Here is a 21,639-nt window from a genome sequence, read left to right as displayed (position 1 = left end):
CTGGAATTTTATTAAAAAAAATTCGAGATTTTCATTATAAACACAAGGCAAATAATAAATAATGTATTCATACCATAGCATTCACCAGTCAGTCTGTTGCAAGCCTCTATGAACTTGCAATCTTCGTCTCTTCTGCACACCTTTGGCATTTGTCGGCCTGTAAAAAAAATCCAAATTTAAAATTGCAGTAAAGTAATAGATAAATTTAATCAACCAAATGTTCATTTTTTAATGGATTAAAATGAATACTTGCCAAATGTTTAATTATATTAGATCGTGTTCCACGTTTGCTATACAGCAATAAAAATAGACTGCCAGTTCTATTTGCAACATTACTACATTTTAATACTTTACATCATTTATTATTTATTTTTCAAAAGTTATACTTTCCTATTAATAAAAAATATTCCATGAAATTTAAAATGAAAGCTTTAGAAAAAAGTGAGGGAAGATTACCATAAATCAGGATAAACTAGCACATAGTGCATTTTATTTTTATTATATCCAATAAATATTTTTCCCCTTAAAAGACTAATTCTTTTAGTCCTCAAAAACCTGGGTTGAAGCTAACTTGAGAACACTGATAAAGATGAAGTGACCAATTCATTGCTATATTCCATGTGTTTTTTTTCACTCAGTACTGTTTTAGAAACTGGTTAATTACTGTTTTATTCACCTCAGCATAAAACTTTTACCTAATAGATCTGTTGTTGCTTTGCAAGCCCCTTTCTCTTTCTTTTTAATGGACATTCTTCCAAACATTTAAAAAAATAATAAAATTAATAATCTCTAATGAACTATGCAAAGGCTTTGCAAATGTATGACTGGAAGACATACATATGCAGCCCATTAGCCATTCTAGCTCATTTATTTTACACTTCATTTAGTTTTGAAAGAATTAAAAAAAGTAAACTGGCAGCTGTTAACAGGCGAGTTTATAAAATGCTTAAAAGATTAAGATTCAAAATCGTACCAAATATTTAAAACAAAATTTTTGGTTGATATAAAAAATTAGCTACTAAGTCAATTAAAGTAAAATCAATGTATTAATGAGGATTTCTTTGGACCATAAAAATACGAGTTAATAAAGAAATTACATAGAATGAAAAAAATTAATTTTAATGATTAATTCAATTAATTACTCACTTTAATCTACTACATTTTGGCTAAAACACTTCATGTCCATAAATTAAGGATAATGCAAAATCAGGCAAAGGAAGAGTTAGAAGCAAAACAAATTTGACTTATTTGTAAAGCTTATTTATTAAACAAAAGGTAAAGAGCAAAAAAAGATGCTATATGTTTGATATTATTAAAAAAATTAGCGATTTTTTCTCCCTGGAGCAAATTACAAAAAAAAATCATTTACAAAAAACCAATATTACATGGTTGGTATGATTGTTAATACATTGTATGTCTCCCAGACGATGCAATACAGTCCGTACAATGCCTAGACATGCTGAGTATCAAATTATTGATCTGATCTTGGGGGATATTACACCACTCAAAAAGTAATGCTCTCTGAAGTTCCGTAGACATGTAGGAGGAGGTTGACGGGCTGCAACTCGTCGGCCAAGCATATCCCACACGTGCTCTACTGGATTCAAGTCCGGTGAGAATGCTGGCCAGTCCATACGGGTGATATCCTCTGATTGAAGGCATTCGCTTACGATATTTGCATGGTGAGGACGGCGTTGTCATCCATAAACACAAATTGTGCGCCCATGGCGCCCAAAAACAATGTACGTGTTGTTCCAGAATGACATCCCGATAGATTTGGCTTGTCATGGTTCCAATTTGAACATGCAGGTCAGTTCTGGAACCCAGAATAATTCCACCCCAAATGAGCACTCCTGCACCACCGTAACGGTGTCGTTCAATGATGTTTTCTTGGTGGTAACGGGTACCTGGAGCTCTCCATATGAAAGACCGGCGAGAATCAGACTGCAAGCTAAACCTGAACTCATCGGAAAACATCACACAAGCACACTGTTGCGGTGTCCACAATGCATGTTCTCTACTCCAGGCTAACCGTAGGCGACAGTGAGTTGCAGTAAGTGGAACGCATCTGACAGGTCTACCAGCATATAGACCAATCTGCTCTAAGCGTCTGTACACGGTCTGCCTTGAAATTGTCGTACCAGTGGCTGAAGAGAGCTGACGAGACAGGTCTGAGGCTGTGCTCCGCCTGTTTCTTTTGGCAGTAACTGCCAAATACCGGTCCTCATTTGGCGTTGTAACTCTGTGGCGACCTGTGCTGTAACGTCTACTCACATTACCATCATCTTGGAATCGTTGCCAAAGTCTGGAGATGACACTCTGGGCAATTCCAAGTTTGTCTGATACTTCCAGTTGGGTACCCCCACATTCCAGACGGCCGATAATTCTACCACGTAAAAAATCATCCAAATGCGTCCTTTGTGTCATAGCTATTTGGTTATTGCACTGAAATGCTTATAAAGTGCCTGCGAACAATTTTACTTCTTTGCCTGTATTCCTTATATATCACTCTCTTACACTCTCGTCATTGTGACGTACCATCGGTGTCATCTGGTTACTTCCTGAAATTTGCATATGATTTTTGAAGATGTGTGCAGTGATTTTACAGATGATATATTTATTTTAGAGTTTGATTTCCGTGTGACTCCGAATTATCCTTAATTTATGGACATGAGTGTATATCACTTGCTGTATACACCAGTATACCTGCTTTCAGATTAGTTCTCTCTCAAGTTATGTATAGATGGGCGTGAAGTTAATCACAAATGCTTCTTTGATTCTGTATCAGTAACCAATTCTCAGTGTTTTTATGATCATTGTCAATAAATATATGGACTCAGTATTTCATTATTAAATTTCATAGATCTTAGATTTATAGTTGGTTGTTACATAGAAGGACAATACAACAAAAAAATGATTACTCACATCCTTGTCCATATGGATCACCATCTAATCCTACAGGACAGCTACACTTGTAGCCACCTGGTAGATTGGAGCACATGGCTCCCAGAGCACATGGACCTCTGCCTTGCAAACATTCATTGATATCTACAGAGAGAAAGAATCATTATACATCAGGTGGAATTGCAGCATTAAAAAATACATTCTGTGAAATGCCAGCAAATATGTATATGAAAAGACAATCTTTAAATAAAATAAGAATGTTTACATATTGGATGATTCTCTCACTTAGAATTACGATGCACTATCTGTAAATAATTTAATAAATCAGACTTTTTAATAATTGATAAACATTCATTAAACATCTACTTAAATTAATTTAAATTACTGTTAATTTATTATATTAAACCAGTAATGATGGTAGGATAAAACTCATGGTGAGTTTTCCAAAAGACATTGTCTCATACATGCAAAAATTTTAAATTGCCAACTTAATTTGTTAGAAAGTGAATACAGATTTTATATTCTCGACCTAAGACCCATTTTTTAAGAATTTCTTTCTTCAATTACAATCCAGTTCACCAATTAATTTAACCCAAATTACCTATCCATATTTAAAAATTAAAATACCTACTAAAATAATTATCCAAATTTTATTTCTGATTTTATGCAATCTAAACATTATTACATAATATTTTAAACGTTTCTTACCTTTACATTCATGATTGACGCACACATAATTCCTTCCACAATGACTGTCTGTTTCACACTCATATTGAACTAAAAAAGAAAAAATAATTTGATTAAAAGAAAAATTAATTAGAATATATAAAAGAATTTAAGAATAAATTATGTAAGAACTGGAAGTATGCAGAAAGATGATTTTAATTTGCAAACACTTTTTCTTCTTTTTTTTTTTTACATTGCATTTTTCTATTAATCCTTTAAAAATCAAATTATATGTCTCAGTTACCATTTCCATTAATCTTATTTATCAGCTTTTTTTTTTTTTTTTTTTTTGTTTTGCTTAATCTACTACTTTTAACTTTTTTTTTGTATTATTTAGTCAAAAATACAATTAAAATTAGTACAAATAGTCTTAGAGTATCCATTATTCAGTATTTCCGTGTTAACGGAGAAGGACATCAGAGTTAAGTGCCAATCTGAATGTTGGATAATTAACTTGATAAAATTAGCTTTTCTTTATCTCAGATGGAAAATGTTTGGCAAATTTTTTTTAAATAGCCTCAAAGGATTTTTTTAACCTGAGCTTCAACTTTCTGATGCCTTTCACTAAGTACGACTTCAAATAGTCTCTTACTCTAGCAACATCACTGTGCGCTCTGTGATTATTGGAACACTGATGGTTACTCGGCAATATATTATACTCCCATAAGAAACTACCGCCATCACCTTCATTGTTTGGTAGATTCTATAGAACCATGATCCATCTATACATTCCATTCTTAAAACTGCAGCTTATACGCATTCTTAAAACTTAGCGACATCACATGTTTGCAATGGTGATTAATTTGTGTTATGGTGTCAAAGTTGGTAACTATTTTTATTATTTGATGATTTTTTTTTTCCTCCATTAATAGATAAGTATCCATTGTTCCTAGTAATAATACGATAATTGGCTACATGTTTTTCTCAATGAGATCATAACTAGAACTTACTTCGTGTGCACTGTCTGAGTGGATCTCCAGTATATCCTGGTATGCAGGAGCAAATAGCTTTGTGGTCTGAAACATGGCATTGCGTATTCACTCCACAGATGCCACCAATAGTACATGGGTCTTGACATATTCTGTTCACACAAGCCTTATCGAACGGGCAGTTGCTGTGTGAGCGGCATCCCGCTGCACAATGAACACAAGAACAGAGTGATGTAATTTTAACAATATTCATGACATGAAAAAAAATTTAATTTTGTGTATAGAATTAGTATCTCAAAGTCACATATGAGGCAAATAAGAAATGGTTAATTAAAAATATTTTGCATGAAGGATGAATGACTTGAAAATAAGCATATCATAAGCAAATTTAGATGAGAATAGTGAAAGAAGGCAAGAAATGGCAACACTTACAGACACATTCAGATTTGACACAAATCTGGCTCACTGCACATTCAGAATCACGACGACAGCCTTGTTCAGGAACTATAAGTATATTAAATATTAGATCTCAGTTTATATACGCATTAATGAGTTCAAATTTACTAAAAATTTACTGCATAATGTTTGTATAATTTAACCAAATAAATTACAAAAAACTATTTTGCTTTTATTTATGTATTTAGTTTTATAAAAACAAGTATTTTCAGAGAAAGTTACATTAAAAAATTTAAAATATTTTATAGTGGAAAAAAAAATTTCTTTTTAAATCCTTCCCACACATGTTTAAGAAAGAGCAAGAAAATAAAGTATAAAATTCTAAATTTAAAATATATAATGTGAACTCCTCTGATTATCAGCACTGCAATTTAAATCCAATGTTTTTTATTTAAAATACTTGAACACTGCCACCATGGCACAATATGCTTTAGCAAAAGGATTTTAATATATGTTAAATAAACAATTTCAGTTGCTTGCTGATTTTGATGAAGTTAAAGGAAATCTTTAACAAAAGTTCCTTTAACCTTTAAAGTACCTGTAACTATGTACAATTTGGATAAAAATTGTATTACTCCTCATATTCAAAATCAGATTTAATGTAAGTTCTTTAAGCTTCTCAAGAGACAATGAGTCTTGATTATTTCATGGGTCTTTAATAACATACTGTTTTTAGTTAGACTGCATGAACATTTCTGGATGAAAAAATTATTGCAGTATATAATAAAATTTCAATCTTTTTCAAATAACACTCAAAATGAATTAAAGGTCTTCCCACATATTTTAAGTTTTTGATTCATTAATTTTGTTCATTTTGACATCAAGTTTTTGTAAAAAATCAATACATATATGCTTCAGTTTCTAAAATATTAAAGAATGAAGTATTAATAAGTTTATTTTTCTTATTACTAACCCCAATTTGGTTATGTCAATAAAAGAATTACAGTTTACAACAACAAAATATATCCATCAGGTTATAAAACTGTTACAGTGTTACATTTAAAATAAAATATTTGCCACACAATGAAGTAATGCTCACTTGGTTGACAAGATACTAGAGGATCACCAGTCAAATCAGCTGGACAACTACAGTGTGGCTGATGACCAACTGCAGTACAATGGGCATTCTGTCCACATGCTCCACTGAGGTCACAAACTCGTTGACAATGGCTATGTAGACAAGTTTCATCATATGGGCAATTGGCATTGGTACGACATCCAACTATCATGGAAGGGGGAGGTGACTTAATTCATTCATTCATTGAATAAAAATGCATTGTCTGTCAAAATTAATAGGAAAAATAATGCCAAATTTGATAAGTATTTAAAACTTACCAACACATCTCTGGTTCTGGCAAATTTGTCCCAGAGAACAGTCTCTATCTACAGTACATTCTGGAAGAACTGGAGCTGCAGGAAGAAAAATATAGAACTTAATAATATTTAAAAGTGTTTGGTAAATAAAAGATAGATTATACACATTTTATACACAGGATTAAGTGATGATAAAAAATATTAATAGCATCTGTACAATGGAAAATAAAATTAAACCTGAATGAAAATATAATTTTAAAAAAAAGAGTGCAACAAATGCTGAATGATTTTTTTTATTTAACCCAGTGGGCTCTTCTGATTAGAAAACTAGCTAGATTAGTTATATGCATTTAATGAACATGATTGGCCACTACATTCTTATTTCTATTGCATCCTTTCAGAATACTGGCTATATAACAACAGATACTCCAGCAGCACACAAAATTAAGCAATATACTTAAACACCTTAGCAGCAGTTTCCAAATCAAAAAGTAAGTAGAATATAAAATTAATTCAGAAATAAAGAACTGATAACAATTATAATTAATACTATTCAAAAAATGTTTTCTCGAGATATTTTTTTTAAAAAAAGGTGTTTGCATTCTATACATTTAACAAATTAAGTATGTATTAAGATTAGGCTTATCTTGACTGTTTACTTATTTATTTATTCATGTACAAGGAAACTGTAGCATTGCAAATAGTTTGTCAAAACTCTGTGAGCACTAATCATAATCATGTCAGTTTTTATTTTTTATGGTTGCTTTTTCCTTTTTTAAATAATTTTTGGATAACAACATTTTTGGGTAATTACTCCAAAATAGAGCCTGCCCCCTTCTTGTGCATAGCTCTGAACTATTACAGTCAAAAGTCGTTAATCCGGACTCGTCGGGACTTCGGCGATTCCGGATTATCGATTTTTCCGGATTATAGATCATCAGTTTAAATCTGGTAAGATGGCATGCAAAAATTACAAAATTAAAAATATGAAACCGTAATTTATGAAATAAAGAACAATTATGATCTAAAGGGTATCAAAATTTACAAAAAGAAAAAACTTAATATTTATTTGTTTACTTTATTAAACATTTCCTTCAATGTAAGTTTTCAATGTTTCATGTGATAATACTTTCTCTTTAATTCCATTAAACAGACATAATTTCTTGTTTAGTTACAAAGTTCCGCTGTTCAAGTCCTATAATTGCTGTGTTGAGAATACCGACTAATTTGTCAATCGAAATGTTTTCGTTTCAATAACCTCTGGGTCACTTTCTTCACTATCGGAAGCGAATTATAATGACGAGGAACTTGATTTAAATCATATCAAAGACGGAGTACATCGAGATGAAATACTAAACTTAGTACGGAATTATAATCCAAATAAAATAAAAACATCTGCTCTGAAGATAAGGATAGTGTTGACAGATCAACTTCCAATCCGCGGCGTGAAATTGATAAACAGATTTCGGATTTCAAAACATACTTTCGCTTTGTAGATACAAATTACATATTAGTAAATATATATTGGAAATTCTATTTGACATAATCTTTCTAATCTATCATAATCTAATAATGACGTTTCTCCCCCCCCCCTCTGCCGCAGAGCAGCGTGAAATTGATAAACAGATTTCGGATTTCAAAACATACTTTCGCTTTGTAGTAAATATATATCGGAAATTCTATTTGACATAATCGAAAGTTCAAGCTTACTTTTATAAAACTGCTCTAACAGTCTGCAAAAAATAATAAGCCGGATCCAATTCGAAGATTAAGGAACAACGCAATCTGCAACATTAACTGAATTAGATAACTTTAGCTTAGCGTAGAACTCCGTTACACATTAAACGCGCATGCGCACAAACATATTCGCAGCTGTAAGGGTCTTACGCGCTCTCGTAAACGCCTGTGCGCATGCGTGAACGCGACGCATGCGCAGAAAGTTTGTAGCTTTGAGGTCCGGATTATAGATCATTCCGGATTATGGGTGTCCGAATTAACGACTTTTGACTGTATTAACTAATAATTGTGATTCCAGCAATATTTATTCCATCTATATATCTTTATTATCAGGGCGCCAATTCTATAAAGTATAAAAAAAACTCACTAATTATACAATAAAAGCATGGTTTTCGTATTATTTCTATTCCTTGAAGAAAAAAAATATGTTATGTATAAAGGTTAAATATTGATGGTCCAACCCAATTCTTAATTTATCATCTTTAAGATAAAAATATAATGTTCTTCAAAATTAGGACTTATGTGCATAATTAAATAACATTGTTATGCCAACAACTGCCTTAAAAATAATCATATATTAGCAACAGAATTCTGTTTTCCATTTAAGGAAGATAAATTGAAGCTCACAAAAGGAAAGCATTAAATAACAACTATTTACCAACTGTAGGAATAAAGTTAAATCATGAAAAATCAAATTAAAATTATAGTTTCATATTATATTAACACAGTTGTTAGAAAAATATCAAAGAAACTGCACTCACTCCTGCTGCATAATGTGTGTGGATTTCCACTGTATCCTGGTGAACAAGTGCACACACGATCGTGGTTAATAGCTTTGCATTGAGCATTTTGTCCACAAGCTCCATACACTGAGCAGGGATTTCGACAATACCGATTGATACACGTCTCATCAAATTTACAGTTGGCATCAGTTCTGCAACCCTCTGCAAGAAATTTAAATTTATTAGGCAGGTTTACAAACATCAAATCAAAGAATGTTTGAACATGAACTGCATTAGTATATTTTTTAGATTAATATGTATGGTTTATTAAAAAGGAAAAAAATACTTACTGACACATACTGTATTTTCACATATTTTATCAACAGAGCAATCCAAATCATGCTCACATTCAACATCAGCTTTCACTAAAATACAGAGAAAAGTTTTATTGAGAAATTGAAATGCTTGTAAGTAGTTTTAGATTAGATTCAGATATAGACATAAATATTTTATTAAGCAGTTTTTCCCCCAAAACTAATATACTCCCAAAAAACTAAATTTAATGCCATGTAGTAATTTCTTTAAAAGACTAAACATAATTTTTAATACACTGTTCCTCAAACATTTTAGCTTGTAATTCACAATGCACAACTGCAATTTAGTACAAACTATGAAATTGTTCTGGGGAGAAACAAGAAAGAGATTACTAGAAGAAAGTAATGTAACAACAAATAATAAAAGATAAAGATATTTTAAATAAGAGTTCATAAATAATTATTAATTGATTATAATTATACATAAATATATGTTAATAATTTACTGTTAAGTAATGAAGAATTTGTACATATGTATGGAGGTTCCTCACATCATAGAAGAATGGCAGTATGTGCAGCAATAAAATTTTGAACACATGGAAGTCCTCCACATTAGCATGTGCATCTCAAAGCCAGACTTTTGAATTTCAAATTTATTTTTTATTTATTCCATACTGAGAGCACATAGAGCTATCCAACTGTGAACACACAGTCTTCCACCCAAATATGTGTACATCAAAATTTTAATTTTGAACTTAGTTTTTTATTTTTATTTCATGTTTTGTACAGATTTAATAAACTTTTGATTAAAAACTCAGCAATATACAAGCTGTGTGTTGCTACTTAGCAAAGTGTAGGATATGTTTCTTAATCAGAAAACTCAGTAATATGAAAGAAATGAACTGCCACTTGGCAAAATTCAACAGATTTTTCTTTTGAATTTAAGTGTAAGATAAATAATTTTTCTTTCAAATTTTTTCTATTATTAACTAACATATTAAGTGATTTAACAGCAATAAATGTAGACTCATTACAATTATTATTAATTACTGGCTTAACCTGTGAAATTACATTAGTTGGATTCATTAAAATCATTTTACAATTAAAAAAAATAATAACTATTGCAGGCAGCTTGTCACTCAAGTGGATAATGTAATATAAACAAATTAAAACTCCCAATATTTTTTATGACCACAGTTTTGGAAACACTTTTATTAACCATTTAATAATCACATTAAACAGAGATTCTTTGTCATCCATAAAAGGTTGAAACAACAGATTTCAATATCAACTCACCAAGAGAGCACTCAATGTATGCATCTCCCCGGAAGTTGCTGGGACATGTGCACACAGGCCGATGATTATCAGCATGACATTCTGCTTTCTTACCACAACTGTTTGGCAACAAACAAGGATTTTCACACTGGCGGTTGACGCAAGCCAAATCGCGAGGACAGTTGTTGTCGTGTCGACAACCAGCTGAAAGAAAACAGTGTCAGGTTAAATTACTTATTCCTATTATAATAAATGTAACTAACAATCTTTGACTATTTCTGTGTCTGCAAAATTGTTATTTCTTGAAATCACACATTTACATGCTGAACAAATTTTAAATCTTTAAATAAATAAAAGTCTTTGTAAAAATATTATTTTTTTAGGAAAACTGAAATATCCTTTAGACATTTAATAATGGGTCTACCAGCAAATTTTGTCTGTTAATGCTATTTCAAGTTTCATCATGCATGCAGATATTCATTTGAGACATATATGACTGTCTCTCTTTATCACTGCTTTTATAAACATCTGCTCTTCTAAATTAAATGAAACAAAAGTGTCTCATGTCATTATTGAGATGCCATTGTATAAATATGGCTACCAATAGATTTCATTTACTACATTGTAATTTGCACAAATTCCAGCAAGGAAAAAATGCTATAGAAGCGTGTCAAAATTTAATGACAGTTTTTGGTGGAGATGCAGTTTTGGATAGAACATGCAGGAGATGGTTAAAATATTTGAAGCAGGTGATTTCGACTTTAATGATAAGCCACGCTCTGGATGGCCATCTTTGATCGATGACGATGTTGTCAAGACCATGACAGAGCAAGTTTCTTTTCTTTGGAGACTTCTTGACTCAGCTCAACAAACCGTTTTGGACTATATTCGGAAACTAGGACTGGTCTATAAATATTCCAGATGGGCGCTTTGTAAGTTAAGTGAGAAAAATTTGAATAATCGAATTATCTATTATTGTATAACTCATTATACAATAATTAGTGAGTTATCTGCTTGTTCAGAATGAAAACAAATTCATTTTGGACCTCCATTTTGGATCCAAGGACTTATACGTTATAACTGAGGAAGAAAATGTGGATTACCTCCAAAAACATCATCAGAAAAAAATCATACTGTTAGCCAAAGCAACTTGCCCACTCCGTTTCTAAACCAAGTTTGAGCCTGAAGAAGAGAATGCTGTGTATGCGATGGGACATCCAAGGACTTATACATTACGAGCTTTTGAAACCTAAAGAAAAGTTCGGTTAAGAGAAATATTGTCAGCCAATGGATGATTTAAAGAAAGCAATCAAAGAAAAGAGGCCGATGATGTTCAACAGGAAGTACATCATATTGCATCTTGATAATGCCAGACCGCAAACTGCTTTGATGACTCATAAAATAAATCACAGTGCTAGGGGGGCAATTCTGCCACATTCACCATATTCCCCAAACCCAGCACCCTTTTATTATCACTTATTTCTCTTCTTACAAATTTAAAAAAAAAAAAAAAAAAAAATCAGTACTGAAGCAGTATTTGAATTCTTCTCCTAAGGAGAAGATATTTTTCAAAAATAGTAGCTACAAATTATCATCATGCACTGCTAAGAGGTCATAATTAACAACAGAATTTTTAATTATGGAATAAATAATATTAAAGGTATGGAAAATGCATTTTTTTTGGGGGGGGGCTTTCCAAAAGGGCAGAATTTTTCAGTAGATACAACACAATGACAGAATCTTTTTATATATTATGCAAAATGCAGCTTACCAACACATCGAGTATTTTCACATATGTAGCCAACACTGCATTCCTGATCAATTTCACATTCCGGTTTAACTTTCTCTGGAGGAAGAAAAGTACAAATGTTAAAAAATAATTCACCATTTTTTGTAATAATTTAATTAACAGTTTCATTGGTTGAAAAAAATATGATGGCAGTAATAGAATAAAAATACAATTTACAACCTATTTTTTACTTTTCTAATTGTTTATGAATTAAAAGCAACAGTTTTGATAATTCATATTTATTTTGGATTGTATGATATATTTACTTTATGCAAACCCATTACTCAAGATCACTACTGCTATAACTGATTATTTAGACACCAATGTTCTCAATAAGATAAATAAAATAAAATAATTATTTTACAGAGTTAACAAAACAACTGATTACTTATTAACTGAATGAAAATGATTATAAAATACTGTATTTATTTGTATATTTTCTCCCTTTTCCTATTAAATTTACTGTTTGAAAAATTAAATTATTAATTTGGATGGGGGAAAAATTAATTAATTAATTTTTTGGATTAAATTGGATGGGGGAAATATTTATATTATTTCTGAAGAGATGGCTTAAATGCAATTTACTAAAACATAACATTAAGAAGCCCACATAAAGACACATCAATATTATAATATTATTAAAATTAATATTATTTCATTAAAAATCCCACATTGCTGTTATATTATGTATTTCAAAGAGCTTACCAATTTCAACAATACTCCTTTTATTTACACAAAATACTTTTTGATTTGTGCAAGCATTTTACATTGTTACCCTAAATCAGATGTTTTCAAATCATATATTTAAGAGTTGAAATATGCAAGCGAATACTGTAACTCATTTTAACATACATATATTATTTATTAAAACTGACTGTTTGGGAATAATCTAAATTCTTTTGAATCCCAACAAAGAAACAACAGAAATTTAAAATAAAAATATTAAAAATTAAACTAATTACTTGATAACATTTCATAGATTAAATTTATGATGATCATCCCCAGCATGCACTAAATCATTTACAAAAGAGTATGAATGACACAGAAATTAATGCTCCAAAATGCGAGCAAGATAAAAAAAAAAAAAAAAAAAAATTGTACAGAAATATTTCCATTTTTTTCCCTCTAATTGATGGTAATAGAATAGTGAAAATAATTAGCAAATTGATTATAAATTTATAAGTGATTCCACTAATTGTTTCCAATATTATTCTGCCACAGATCTCACCTTGTTCACAAACAACATTTGGATTGCCACGGAAACCAGGCAGACAAGAGCATTCTGGTTTGTGATTGATAGGTTTACAGACAGCATTTCGGCCACAAGCTCCAAAGATGTTGCATGGGTTCTGGCACACTCTGTTGATACAAGCTTCATCAGCACCACAGTTCTCATCAGTGCGACAACCAACTGCAGGTAAATAAATAATTACTTGGTAAGGAAAGTTCCCATAAAACAAATAATTACTTGGCAACATTTAAATACAGCAGAAAAGACTGGTTAAACTATTGGGGAAAATTAAAATTTTTGCTTACTTATGCATCTTTCATATACGCAAATATGACGGAAGGTGCATTGGCTATCGCTGCGACATTCTGGCTCCTCCACTGTTAAGAGAAAAATTATTATAATTTACTGTACAAATGTTTCAATTAATTATGACAACATTTATTCAGTATATTAGACATTGAATCCTACACAGTAAAATTACAGCTCTGTAAAAAAATAAATAAATAAATAAATAAAAATAAATAATTTACATATTAAAAATTTTAAATATTGTAGGTATGAAGACATCTGGTGGCCAAGAGAATATTTAAAATCTGGTTACTTTTGAGTGCAATAAACTGTCCTTATAACTATAAATTACAATTTACATATAACATTGACTATAATTAGAATACTCTCAAATTGTGATCAGTCTCATTCAAAAATACCAGTTGTTTGCTTTGCCTTCATTTTCTTTGAAATAATACCATTTCAGAAAATCTTGTTATATGTCTTAGAACTTAATAGTTGTTGATAGTCTGTAGTTCTCTTACTGTGGAGTTTTGCACTGTCTTTAAATCTAGATTCCATCTGAATACTTGGAAATGTTGGGTAAACAACTAGGTTAAGTTGTTATCAGAACCAGCAACATTTGCATCTATTAGCATAGAAACAAACACTGTACCATTTAGTTGGGAAAATGCATTTAATTTAAGCTTTCTTATCACATGTTTAACAATCGCCATAACTCTATACGAGTACTTTCTGCTTATCAACATCTCCACATCAAAGTCTCAAAAGAAATTTATGTGGCAATCCAGGTATACATGTAACATGTGAAAATTAATATTCTATGAAGTTGTGCTTCTTACATGACTAAATTTTATGAAAATACAATGTGAAAAAATGCATACCAAGTATTTGTATGCAATTTCAGAAACTGGAAGAATGCAGATCAGAAACTGGGTTGAAGAGGCATGTATCTCATTCACAATGGCTATTTATTTGTTGTTGGACAAAGGAAGTGAAATTCTGCAAAGAAAATCTGGGATTTTTCCCAAACTCAATTATCAATTCATGTAATTACCTCTAAAAAGTATGTGTGTCTTCTGTGGAAAAGAATATTAAAATAATAGGTGGCACTAGTTACATCACTGAAACAGACATAAGGAAACCCAAATGAGCATTTTTCTCTGAAGTTGGAAACAATTTTTTGCCTTTTCAGTCCAGACATGAATAATCAGAAAGCACCATACCTTACTATATTTTACAAACCCCTACTGATCTTTTACAATTTGATACAGTCTCTGAATTTATATCAAGTACTTGAGATAATAATAAAATACTTGTTTTTAAATTTAATTACATTTTTACCCATTATAATGAGTATATATTTTGTGATTTACCAATTTAATTGAATTATTAGTAAATTATACTCACCAACTCTACACTCAACTCTAGGATCACCAACATATCCAGGATTACAAGAGCAGCTTGGTCTGTGATTGTCTGCCAAACACTGAGCATTTGTTCCACATACACCCGGCTGATTGCAGACATTTTCACATCGTCGTCTTACACATGCAGAATCAGGAGCACACTGATAATCGCTTCGGCAACCCTCTAGTTGGGAAACAAAAATACTTGTTCAAATCTTTATGCAAAATACATGTATCTATCTTAATTTATATCAACTGAATTGTATTATTTATCATTACGAAATATATTAATATTGATCTAAATAATAATAATGAAATTTTTCAAAAGCCCATCATTCAAAATAACAATAATTAAGTATGCACAACTGCAGCAAAAATTAATGGATACTGTATATTTCCAAATATAAGCTAAGCAGTGGCGTAGCTAGGGTGGGACAAGGGGAGGACATTTGGCTCTGGGCGCAGCTTTCAGGGGACGCCAAATTGATGTTATGAAATTTTGGAATGAAATGTTTTCCATTCTTGGCACACAGAAAAGGGGGCAAAATTTCAGTTGTCCCCGGGCGCTGAAAACCTTAGCAACGCCTCTGAAGTGCATTTATTTCTTCAAAACTTTTACCAAAATACAAAAACTGTATGTAAGCAAAAACGGGGGAAAAAAATCCTTTAATATTGTAACAATTTGCCATGATGGTGAAAATATTGTCAAGAGGGTAAAATATGTAGCATATATTCCAGTCAAATAACTGTAAAACAAAATGGCAGATGCCAATGATGATAATTTTAACTCTAGTAACCCTAACTGAAGCTAGCACATTTACACCATTCATTTATTGTCTTGTATATGACCTCTAGTAGTCTTAATTTATGGGCCATTTAATTTTTTGTCTGAAAGATGAGCAGGAAAAGAAATTCTTGCATAGGCTAAAAGCCATGTGCAAATTTTGCAAACATCAGATCTTTCATTTTCACTAAACAATTTTGAAAATAAGCATTTCATTTCATTTAAAAATTTTTTTCATAACCTTAGAAATATAATCTAAAAAATAAGAAAGTGCAATATTCAGAAAGTTATTGCTTGTGCCTGGCTAATGATCGCTAGTTTTTTGTGAAATAATGGATCTGTATATAAGCTGACCCCTGTAATTTAGCTTTAGAAAAAGTTCCAAAAATTCTCAGCTTATATACGGAAAAATGTGGTAATAATTTTTACCAAAAGTAATGGGTAGTAATATTTAAATTATTTTTTAAAAAAATAAATGTTTAAATTAATACTTGCATTAGATATTATTGTCAACAGAATAAACATGAAGACTTAAACCTATCATTTTTAAAACACAAAAAAATCTAATTTATCATCAAAAGCTTCTTGCAAAAATTCACTGTATGTATCACATTGCTCATAATAGTTTAATAATCTCAATAACAACAAAAAAGCTGGATATTATTTATACATCAATATTATTTCAAGTTATCATAAAATAGGAAATTATTAAATGTCTAGGTCAGGGGCTCTGAACCGGTGGTATGCGTACCACTAGTGGTACACAAGAGAAAAATAGGTGGTACACAAAGAAACAAAGTATTTTTAACTATTAAATTCAAAAATTATAACCCCACATCCTGACTGAGTTATTTCTCTAGCACTCATAAATTTATGCGACTGCGCTTTGTTCAAGAGTGGTAGTAGTACTTTGTAGTGGTGGTACTTAAAGGTTTTCAATTTTTGTTTAGATGGTATGCGTTAGTCAAAAGGTTGAGAACCGTTGGTCTAGTATTACAGACATAATGAGTATGTATTCAATAACATTAATTAAAAGATTAGATTAAAACTCACCATAACATTCTCCAGCTTCACAAATATAGCCAGATCCGCATTCCGCATCATCTAGGCAGCCTTCGACTGGTTGTGCGACTGAAAAATTTAAATAACATTAAAAATTTAAATTAGTCTAAAATTTACATGTCCAATCACAAAAATATTTGCATAATCAATATGAGAAATCATTGAATATACAAAAAAATTTAGAATGCACAATGTAATTGATTGAAATTGTAATAACAGATTGTAATACAGTCAAACGTCTTTAAACCGGACATCCATAATCCGGAATGATCTATAATCCGGACCTCAAAGCTACAAACTTTTTGCGCATGCGCATATGCGTTGACACATGCGCATATGCGTTTACACATGTGCATAATACGTTTACGCATGGCGCGTTTAATGTATAACGGACGGTATAAGCAAAGCTAAAATTATCTAATTATCTATTTCAGTTAATGTTGCAGATTGCGTCGTTCCTTAATCTTCTAAATGGATCCCGCTTATTATTTTTTGCAGACTGTTAGGGCAATTTTATAAAAGTAAGCTTGAGCTTTCAATTATGTCAAAAAGAATTTCCGATTCTGGAGCTGCCAAAGGATCTACAAAGTTAAAGCATGTTTTGATGTCCATCGAACAAAAAGTGGAATTGCTGAAAAAATGGATAAGGGCATATCCTTTGTTTCTCTAACCATTCCGAAATCTGTTTATCAATTTCACGCAGCTCTGCTGTAGGGGGGGGGACGTCGCAGCGCGCAATGAATTGGAAGTTGATCTGTCAGCACTATCCTTGTCTTCAGGGCAGATGTTTTTATTTTATTCGGCCTGTAATTCCTTACTAAATGTAGTATTTCAGCTCGATGTACTCTGTCTTTGATATGATTTAAATCAAATTCCTCGTCATTATAAATATCACGAATACACATTAAATAGTTTTCTGGTTGCAATTTTCTAATTTCGACAATGCGTAATGTATGCTTTACGCATGCACGTGTTGAAAGAAATGTTTAACAAAGTAAACAAATAAATATCAAGCTTTTTTTTTTTTTTTTTTTTTTTTTTTTGTAAATTTTGGTACTTTTAGATCATAATTGGGTTGATCTTTACATTATGGTAACTTGGCGATTTTTTGACGAAAATTTGGCAACCAACTCTCCTACAGCAACCCTCTATTTTTTTTTCCCCGCCGCCATTTTGTCTTCACGAAGTAAAGACATGTTTCTTTTCTTCTTATCTACTGAACACTTCTTCCAACAATCTACTAGCCGAATTACACTTATGCTAGAAATTTTATCAAACAAAACTGCTTAATCATGACAAATATTCACTGCAAAATTGGGAAAAAGTGCACAATACCATACTCCTTACGCGTTTTTCAAAATAACACATACACATAAACCATGTACACGCCGACTTATTTTTACTTAAAAAAACATCCCAGAATTGCACAAAAATGGCATTGCGCACACTCTTCACTATATCCATGTACACTGCTTTTTTCTCATAAATTAGAAAAATTTCACGAAAATACATGACAATTTTCTCAATCTTTAAACCCGGTAAAAAGAACATATATGAAATTACCTACCTGATCGCGAAAAAGTATTTACCCTTTACAAATATGAACATTTCCACATATAAAATAAATAAAATATCCAAAAACTTTTACCTCTAAATCATCTATTACATTATACACGTCACCAACGTCCATTACGTGGCGGATACACTTTTCTAATTCATTCAATAAAATTATTGAAAGATTTTTTCTGCGAATTTTTCCTCCATACTTCCTCCGCTAAATAAAAAGCAAACTTCTCTTTATCACAATGCCTAAATACCCATTTCGAATTAACTTTAGTTAGGGCCATGGGATCCAAAAATTAAACAACACTGTTTCACACAACACAGTATAAAGCTAAATACAAAATTTCCACATTTTTTCCTGATTTCCCCCCTTTTCCGATTAAAGAACCGTAATTCGTCCATTAATATCACATGACATATCCCATGATCTCTCATTTTCCTCACGCAAAATAATGCGTAATCGGAACTGAGTACTGCTCACATTATTACCTAAGTCCCAGGTAGTAACCTTTATCGCCTCCAAAATGTCGTCAAACTACCAGTTACCATATTGTAAAGATCAACCCATAATTGCTCTTTATTTCATAAATTACGGTTTCATATTTTTAATTTTATAATTTCTGCATATCTTACCAGATTTTAAATTGATGATCTATGATCTGGAAAAACCGATAATCCGGAATCGGCGAAGTCCCGACGAGTCCGGATTAAAGACGTTTGACTGTAACAATACAAACAACCACAGAAAGCAAAATGAAAACAAATAGTTTATGTATTTTTTGTCTCAGAAATCGGAATCTCAGATCTCAGAATCTTTTGTTTAATTGTTATATATTTAAAAAAAGGTTGTTACTTTAAGAAAATAGCACATTATTTAATTGATCAATTCTCTAGTTTTAAATTAACAAAATTATAAAATTGAACATTTTTGTTTAGCAGTACAATAAACTTATCTTTCCTTTTTCCCAAAACAATTTTATTTGAAGTCATCTGTTAAAATTTATATATGCACTAAAGGCAAAAAAAAAAAAAAAAAAAAAAAAAAAAAAAAATATGGCTTTTCTGATAACACAGTTTCTTCTAAGAAGAAAATTTAACATTTGAAGATAATCATACCATTACAACAGATACACTTAGTAAACTGAATAAGTTAATTAGTTGATAATTACTTCTTTCTCCCATTTTACATTTGTACAATAAGAAAGAAATCGTTTTATTACAAGGCTACACTGTAGACTCTCTTTGACTTTTTCTAAGAAAAGTTGTGCTAACCATAGTTTTCTTCATTAAAAGAAATATTGCAAGTTTTTTGCTGCACTTTGAGAAAAACAACAACAAAAGAAAGGAGAGTAACTAAGTTTTCAAATTTTCACAAGTATCACAACCATCATCAGTATAACACTGATCAGGTGAAACTAAAAAAAGAACATTTTATCAGATGAAGACAGTTAATAGAAAACCTGAAGCACTATATTCCATATTGATTTTTCCAATACTCAAAGTTTATTTATTTGCAAAGTAAACAATTAGCACAACTTTTATTTAAAAAAAAGTAATTGAATATTTGTTTAATAATTAATGCAAACATTATCTCAAATAAAGTCTTCAATAGTCTCAGTTTTTTATCTTTAATAAGTCTTTAATTCGCATTTTAATTTTAGGATTTTTTAAAAATTTTATGATACTGAGTTTGATTGATATGATTTGATTTTATGAATTTGAGAATTTCATAAAAACGGTATAATAGCTTACTAATCAAATTTAAAACAACATTTTTAATTTACATTAACTATAGTAATCCTAAATAATTTTGAAGCCTTCTAGAAATTATCATTTAAGTCAGAATAGTTTAAACAACATCATCATTTTTATCAGTTTTCTAATTAAGATAGCGATGTGAAATTTATAGAGTAGTGTTTACTAAACACAAATCTGGCAACAAATATACCAAAAAAAGACATGCTTTTAATTATGTTAATTAAAAAAATAAAGCTCTACTTCCCTCAATTTATTTTACGGATGTTAAAAAAATAACTATGAGTAAGAAACCAGAACTTACTTGGCACGCAACCTCTCTTTGGATCCCCAGTATGTTCTGATAAACATGTGCATACTGCTTTATGGTCACTTGTATGACAGAGAGCATTTGTACCACAAGTACCAAAGAAACTGCATGGATCTTGGCATCGTTTGTGGATGCAGTCCTTGTCATAGGGACATGAATGGTAAGTTCGACAAGCGTCAATACATCGGTTGTTTTCACAAATGTGTCCAGCACCACAACCATCGTCAGTATAGCAGTGATCAGGTGGAACTAAAATTAGAATATTTTATCAGATGAAGACAGTTAATAGAAAAACTGAAACACTATACTCCATATTGATTCATACGATACTCAAAGTTTATTTATTTGCAAAGTAAAAAATTAGTAATAATAATTAATTTTAATAAAACAACTTTTATTAAACAAAAATAACATTTAAAACTTCCCGGCTATTTGAACAATAAACAACATAATGTTGCCATAAAGTATTAAGAGAAAACAATGTTGCTATTCAGGGTTCAGTTTACATTAACGTTTCATCACTGGACATCGTCAAGAATCACAAATTAGATACGAAATACATTATGTAATATTTTAAAGAATATTTAAATTCCTAGTGCGCCACATAGTATTACACAAGGTTAAGTGAAAAATACAATAACGCAACAAAAAATAAAACGAAATTACTAATTTCACAAATGAAAACATAAGAAAAAATATACAGAGAGAAGATAATGCCATTTAATCTCGAATAAACGCATGGAGAGGAAACTTAACGTTTAAAGAGTTTAACCAAGAAATGAGTTTTATCTTTCTTCTTCTTACTCCCCACCGAAGCTACAGGAAGACAGGTCTATATTAGACAGCCCAAATCTCTTCAGATGTGAGTGGAAATTACCAAGCCAGAGTTAAAAATTAAGTAATTTCAAAATTGCAGAAGAAATGTTTATTAGTCTGGCTGTGAGAAATAGGAAGAAAAAATAATTTACTTAAAGAAGCAGTGTCATTAGGATGTTAACTCGAAGGTTTGTAAAACTTGTTTTAACACAGATCGTATTTTATTCTCGAGTGTCAAGATGTAGAAACATCTTT

At 30.9% G+C, this 21,639-nt stretch overlaps 1 protein-coding gene across 1 annotated transcript in view; it reads right to left on the bottom strand.

Moving 5' to 3' along the window:
* Positions 1 to 21,639, bottom strand: part of LOC118193205 (uncharacterized) — a 343,543-nt gene that overhangs the window by 28,117 nt on the left and 293,787 nt on the right. Inside the window, exons 114-129 of the mRNA XM_085818627.1 lie at positions 20,563 to 20,817; positions 16,932 to 17,009; positions 15,096 to 15,278; positions 13,703 to 13,774; positions 13,395 to 13,577; positions 12,149 to 12,223; positions 10,399 to 10,581; positions 9,139 to 9,213; positions 8,828 to 9,010; positions 6,351 to 6,425; positions 6,055 to 6,237; positions 4,992 to 5,063; positions 4,581 to 4,763; positions 3,613 to 3,681; positions 2,926 to 3,048; positions 74 to 157 (exon numbers count right to left, since the gene is read on the bottom strand). Of these exons, the coding sequence (XP_085674753.1) occupies positions 74 to 157; positions 2,926 to 3,048; positions 3,613 to 3,681; positions 4,581 to 4,763; positions 4,992 to 5,063; positions 6,055 to 6,237; positions 6,351 to 6,425; positions 8,828 to 9,010; positions 9,139 to 9,213; positions 10,399 to 10,581; positions 12,149 to 12,223; positions 13,395 to 13,577; positions 13,703 to 13,774; positions 15,096 to 15,278; positions 16,932 to 17,009; positions 20,563 to 20,817 (2,076 nt within the window). The remainder of the gene's footprint in view (positions 1 to 73; positions 158 to 2,925; positions 3,049 to 3,612; positions 3,682 to 4,580; positions 4,764 to 4,991; positions 5,064 to 6,054; positions 6,238 to 6,350; positions 6,426 to 8,827; positions 9,011 to 9,138; positions 9,214 to 10,398; positions 10,582 to 12,148; positions 12,224 to 13,394; positions 13,578 to 13,702; positions 13,775 to 15,095; positions 15,279 to 16,931; positions 17,010 to 20,562; positions 20,818 to 21,639) is intronic.

Source organism: Stegodyphus dumicola, chromosome 1 (assembly GCF_044657685.1).
Source record: "Stegodyphus dumicola isolate Sdum_Otavi_A_Nest chromosome 1, ASM4465768v1".
Lineage (NCBI taxonomy): Eukaryota > Metazoa > Arthropoda > Arachnida > Araneae > Eresidae > Stegodyphus > Stegodyphus dumicola.
Note: the sequence above shows the minus strand (reverse complement) of the source record. Positions and strands in the feature narration are given on the sequence as shown.